General features: G+C 36.1%; 1 protein-coding gene across 1 annotated transcript; it reads right to left on the bottom strand.

Annotated features, from left to right (window-relative positions):
* Window positions 1-402: 402 nt before the first annotated feature.
* LOC113090753 (liprin-beta-1-like) lies at window positions 403-6,577 on the bottom strand (the record flags this gene model as incomplete). The annotated part of the gene is made up of 3 exons (XM_026256336.1): window positions 6,437-6,577; window positions 1,353-1,434; window positions 403-608 (listed from the first exon to the last, which is right to left on the bottom strand). Coding segments are annotated over exons 2-3 (270 nt in total), but the record flags the coding sequence as incomplete, so codon positions are not given.
* Between the last annotated feature and the right edge of the window lie 397 nt (window positions 6,578-6,974).

Below are 6,974 nucleotides of genomic sequence, written 5' to 3'. Positions count from 1 at the left end.
ACATGCTGCCATCAGGGAGTCATGTGGGGTTTGTACTGATGACACGTTGCTCTAAGAGATGCATGTGAAAGGTTTTCACATTGTAAGATTTAGCTGCCCAGGAGTGAAAATTTCACAAAGCAAGTATGCATCATGTTGAATATGGAAAAAGGGACTGGGGAGCTGAAATGTGCTTAATCCAGATGAATCATGACTGGAGTTAAAGACGGAAAATTCAAAGGTAGAAATCTTATGTCAGACTTGCAGATATATACATAGTATGAAAAAATGTAAAAAGATTTTGCATCAAACAGTTTAAAATAAAGGCCAAAAATTGCAAATATTATTCTAAAAAGAAGAATAATAAAAAATATATATATTCCTATTATAGCCTTAAAAAAAAAAAAAGAGGAAAAAACCCACCAGTTGGCCTTGTAGCCACTCGATCAGACCCTCAGCTGTGGTTTCGGACACCTGACTGCGTAGACTTTCTTTTTCCCCTGAATCCATCAGGTCCAACGCAGCCCTCAGGTCCTCCAAGAGATGCAGCACCCGAAGGCTGCCTAGGAAAGGCGACGTTGGTGACTGACAATCAAACAGGCCATTGGTGTAGTTCATAGCCTTAGAACCTGTGGCAAGTGTGGGAATGAGAGTCAGTGAAGGGATTTAGGGATGAACAAAATTGTTGGGTTCCGTGTACAATTCAATTGGTTGCAATAGTTCACAAACTTGATGGACTAATTCTATTGTGATATTTTTTTGTCATTTTTGGAACGTGACTATGTGGTGGTATTACCTAAAAACTAAAAAGTGAGTACTGACTGAATTTTTTTATGACTTTTGTTGCTGTATCTACTTTGAGCACTATCCAAAACAAAACACAGGTTGGATGACTGTGACCGCACTGTTCGGATGGCTTACTGTCAGAAGATGTAAACAGTGGGATGTCCTCTGCCATAATTACAGCTTGAATAGGAAAACATAATCTTCAAGAGACTCACTTTTGTCCAGACAAAGACTTTCATTTTTCTCTGATGTGTCCCTGATGTTCCCAGAGATGGACAAAAGTGTGGTCACATACTGAATGTGCATTAGATTTCATCAGTGCTGAAATAGTGGAAAAAGCTTGTAATGTTGCTCACTACGCATACAGTACTCTCAGATCTTACAAATCTGCAGAAACACTCAAGAGTGCAGATTTATTCTCCTTGCCAGTTTACGTAAGTGCATTGGCCTTAAGTTATTTCAAATAATTGCCAATAATAAAAAAAAGACTACTCTGTTGATGACTGTTTAAAGCTGCAAATGGTATTAAAAAAAAAGAGACAAAGAATAATTGTTGTACACAGCATTTTTCATTTGTTTAGTTGTACCTGCAATGATGCCATCCATCTGCTCCAAAGCAGCTGCCAACATTTCACTGGCATCGCACATCATGATCACCTTTCAAGAAACCTGCAAATGTAGCATTTAAAGGTAAGCAAGGACACTGCTCTCTTTCTCTCTCCGAGAGTCATTAGTGGTGCATACATTACACCCATTTTAATAATTATTATTATAAAAAAAAAAAACAATTAAAAATGCTATATCCTCCGTACATATAAACAATTATAAAAAAAAAAATAGAAGAAAAAAAAAATCCTGCATTCCATATATCTAATGTTCTCTCATGCATTGCACTATAATATGAGGCGTTTCTGTCCTAACACAGAATGGGAGGACCTGTGTGTGGGATAATGGAATGATTCTCCCAGGATTTTTCTCCACTGGGCTTTGGAATGCTTGGAATTCCAGACCTTCAAAACAAAGTCCCACAGGTTTCATGTCCAGTCTGTTAGTGCCACTGACCTACAGCTCGACAGAAGCTTCCCTTCTCTGCACAAGAGGTTGGAGCGTTGGATAATCTATTTCTAAATAAATGTATATTGGCAAGGCAAATTAAATCTAATAGTCAGCTATGCCTCATTTATGAAACATGTCAAAACATGCATAAGAAGCAGCTCAAATGTGCGTAAAGAAATCATAGGACAATCCTCAACAGTATGCAGGATAGTGTTGTTATTGTTCATTAAAAATAAACATTAAAAATAGTTTGTGTTAAAGTCGAAACTAAATTTTTAGATGAAAACTGAAATTACCAACTTAACAGAATTTTATTTTAGCTAAATATTAAAATTACTTACTAAATACATACATATACATATATATATATATATATATAATTATATAAAATAAAAATGGGGGATGGGGGGGATACTAAAATGGAAATTTGAAAATAAGCTCATACAAAATAAGAAATATTTATTTGTTTAGATACTACAAATAGTAAATTTAAAGAGACAAGCACAGAAACCAAAGTATGTTGCAGACATTTCACGAAGACCCCAAAGAATCATACCAACTTGTGGAAAAATAATTAATATATTACTTGGGTTGTAATATAACATTTAATTTATTTAAACTTCATGTTTTAAATTCTAATAATTGTTCACATTAGTAATGCCATAGGTTAACTTCAGGCTTCTAGGACAAGGGATGTGAAAACATAATACATGGGTCTCAAAATATGTTTTTTTTTTATATGTTACTATTTTAATAGTTCCATTACATTATGATCTTAAAGGAATCTCAAGAAACATAGATGCAATGCAATGGTAAAAGACATCCTTCTGAATGTGTATGGGTTTTACAGCTGTGCTATGAAGGGGAATGGACCACAAATTTTAAGTTTTACTATGCAAACTTATCTAAATATATCAAAGCTAAAACAATACAGAATAAATAATAGGGAAAATAAAACAAACAACTAGCTCAGTTGTTTGGTGGAGAACTAGTAAACCATACTGACCCATCACTATTATAGGATTACACTTCTGGTCACAAATGGACAAAATTCAAAAATGGGGTAAACGCTCCAACAAATTACCTACTTAATTTGTTACAGACTGCAAGAGAGCTGGGACTCTCAACAACTAACAAGAGGTCTTTGTTTGTCTGTTTACCACCCAACCCCCAGAGAAAGAGCACAGAAACAAGCTACATTCTCATTCTAACACGAACCTATTCAATTATGAACTTATCTGATCAATGAGGACTGCAGAGAGGGCTAGACTGCCTCATGTCACTTAGCAAGAGGAGCAGTTATAATAGATTTTGTCAGGTCAATGAATCCTTTCGTATACAACACTTGCTCAAAATTCACCATGTGGACAGTAGCTTTTTCTAAGCAAATAAAAGCTGTTTTAGAGCCCCATGGACCAAATCAAGCATCTGACTACAAAACAAAACTCACTGATGAATGAATAAAAGTGCTAAAATAAGTTACAATCTACTGGATTTGATCTGACATTTCGGATCCATTACCACCTGTGGAAAACACTAGCCAAAATGGAGGTCCGCTCAGCTTGAAATTCAGAGCTTTTCCAGTTACTTTGGGCTAAAAGAAAACATTCTCCACATCCCTGAAAGGAAAAGGAGCTGTGTATTAAGTCGGCCTGCATCACTTCCTATGGGGGAAGCCCTGGATATCTGGCAGTTTCTCCAAAAAGTGCAAGGAGAAACTCTGAAAGTGAATCTTTGCTTTAGAGATTACAGCTTTAGAAGTGAAAATAAATAAATAAATAAATCAGGGATGTAATTTGACTAGTTTAAGATTATGAAAAAAAAATAAAAAATGTTTTGACTCGTAGATGCTTCGCACCATATATTTACCTATGGTTATGTTTAATATGGTTTAGTCATTCTGGGAAATTAAGCCCAAGTATGATCACACATATTGTGTTTCCATCCACTCTGATGAGAACCAGCTCTGATCTGTTCCTTTCACTGATATTTTGATTTTCCATTTCACGAAAGCCTGGATGGAAAATGATATGGATAAAACGAGCCCTCGTGATAATATGGAGTGATCTTTGGCTCCAAGCAAACTTTTGAACAATACTTTCCAGTAGTAAACGCATGAGATTTTAATCAGTCGCAAATGGACTGAGGAATTGCTTTCCACATGGAAAGAGGCGAAACAACTGGTTGACTTGTCAGCCAGAGGCCCTTTGCTTACCATGCACCAATTGCTCCATGACCCAGATGACCAGCTCCATCATGAACCTCCCCCCCTTCTCCCAGATTCCTTGAAAAAACTCCTCCAGATGTGGGCTCCCTCTCACATACCTTCACAATCAGCTCTTCCTCTAAACACAGACATCATTAACCCCCCAACCCCCCCAGGCCAAAGAACTGTCAACCCCCCTCGTGCAAATTCATTCATGTGTTTTACTAACAAATATACAATAAATCAGCAGACGGCATATTCCCTTAAAGGGCTGTTAACCAGAGCACTGTAGGAGGGACGCTCGTGACTGACTGGCTCGGTGCCCAGACAGGCCTATGGAGTACAAAGGTAGAAGTTATTTACATACTCTGACATTTGCCAGATGTGGAGATAGGGGATGGAGTCGGGGTAGCCTTGAAAGAAAAACAACCCCACTGCCCATACCATTATCCAGGCAGAGCCTCGTCCCAAATACAGCCGATCCCTCAGACGGATCGTGCTACTGAGCTATAGCTATCCTATACAAACACACAGATGTGACACGAATGTGGCCTTCTGCATTAAATCAGCTCATAGTGGCGAATTCCCATCCACTGTAATCATTAGGCAAGGATGTTGGAGTGTGCATAGAAAAATACTTTCATTCAGTTCCTGAATTAAAATTAAAAGCATATCCCATGTTCTATCCCTTGGTTTGATAGCAGCATTCCTTTTGAGTGAGCTGTTGACTGATAAAGACCAGAGACACATCACTCACCGTTCATCATTGTTTCCCAACCATTTATGTCTAATGTACAGTGCACCCACATTATCATCAGTAAAGCCCTTAATCGACACAAACCAGACATGTGTTCTTATTCTATATGGGATGATTTAGCATTACCATTAATATTATTATAAGTACAATTGATACTGGGGTGAAAAATCCATTCAACCAAATGTATAAAACTTTAAACATATTGCAAATATGCACACATTAAATATCTAGATTATATTATTTAATTATAAGATTTAACTAAAAATATATACTATCCTTAATTGTACCAACAAAACATTGCAAAAATAAAATTTTATATTATAAATAAATAATATTAAAAAGTATGCATATATTATATATATTTCATATATAGCCATCACTAAGTCTGTTCTTGTGCACTTCAATAACTGTCTGGTTTTGGCTCAGCTACAAAGTCAGTTATCATAAGAAGAATGGTTCAGACTTATGAAAGGATCATTGGTGCCCACCAACTCTCCACCCTTCAAGAACTGTACACATCCAGAGTGAGGAAAAGGGCTCAGAAAATCATTCTGGATCCCTCACACCCAAGCCATCTCATTTTTGAACTTTTGCCATCTTGTCGGCGCTACAGAGCACTGAACACCAGGACAGCCAGCACAAGAAAAGTTTCTTCTCTGGCAATCTTCCTCATGAACAGTTAAAAACTCTCCCCTTCGTGCAATAAAAATACGCAATTCCCAATTATATTTATTTGACACTACCCTACATCTTAGTCCACCCCAACATCTTATTCTATTCCATTTATAGAACACATACAACCATGTGTCTATTTTGTCTATTTTAATATACATATGTGTATTCTGTGATGTATGTGATCACATGACAGCCAAGAGTTGCCTTTTCCCCCCAATCACTCACAACAAAGATAAATAAACATCAAGATCTCAAAAACAAATGGCTGCGCTGATAATGCTTTGATTATGACATTTTGTAGCTTGCCTTTGGTTTCCTTTAATTAATAAAAGGAAACATGTGGCGTACAAGATAGGAAACATCTGACCCACACTTCAAGCCTGCATGGGAAACTTGGGGTCTTATATTTGAGTAATAATAATATTAATAAAAAAATATTTTAAAAAATCCCTTATGTCATAGCAGACTTTTTCCCACTGTGAAAGGTTCAAACAGGGTAAGACAGTCCTTTTATTGTGCACACAGAGTCAGATTTAGGATTCATTCACACACAACCAAGAGTCACACCAAAAGCAAATTCAGCTTCCACAAATCCACCAGCAAATTCTCCAACAAATACACAATCAGGTTAACAAACAAACAGATTAAGTGTACTGTAGCTAGTGCCCTAAAATATAATTACCTTCCAAAAAGTGCAAGATCTATTTAATCTGTTATAAACGTAAAGATAGGGATTTGTACAAATGCATTAATTAAATGTGTTAAATTAATTTATTTTACATTTATTTCGTTTGTAGCGTATAATAAGGCAATAAAAGAAGAAAAAAAGGAGTAAATAAAAAAAAAAAAAAAAAAAAAAACAAGCACAGAAACATCATTCTATCATTAAAACGCGTAAAGGACTCTCAGGTGTGACGTTAATAGAGATGCAGTGCATTATTGTTAAATCGCTTTTTCAAATTTCGTAAATAGCTTACCTTCTAAAATAATGAAAGACCTGACGTTATTTGAAATAACAAACTTCCTTCAGCAGATGTATGTCTCCGAAATCCACAGATATTCCCGAGGGTCCCTCATATTACTGTGTTCAAACGTAGTTAAACGTGTCTCCAACGAGAGCTGCGACGGAACTTTTGGCTTCAAGTTGTGAGTTGTGCGTCCGAGTGCGCATGCGCCTGTTTAACCAATCAAAACCACAAAACCATCCTCCGTTATTCCACAGAAGTAAAAACTTACACTTTTACATACATGAAACATGAGCCTTCAGTGTTCTGTTAAAAACTGATAGAAGAGCGATAATAATAATAAAAAAAAAAACTATTGTAAAAATATAAATTGAATTAGTGGGAAGAATAGAAAAAAGAAGGAACAAAAAAAACGGTTTGTCCTCCAGGTAGGGTACATGGTCAGGTATGGTTCCATAACAATAATAATCAAAGAAAAAACTTTTCATGATGTATTTGCAATGTCTAAGATCGTTTCTTGGATGTTATTATTCAAATCCAATAAAATTAT

Source organism: Carassius auratus, unplaced genomic scaffold (genome assembly GCF_003368295.1).
Source record: "Carassius auratus strain Wakin unplaced genomic scaffold, ASM336829v1 scaf_tig00059901, whole genome shotgun sequence".
Classification (NCBI taxonomy): domain Eukaryota; kingdom Metazoa; phylum Chordata; class Actinopteri; order Cypriniformes; family Cyprinidae; genus Carassius; species Carassius auratus.
The sequence above is the reverse complement of the archived record's forward strand: the minus strand, read 5'-3'. Positions and strand labels throughout refer to the sequence as shown.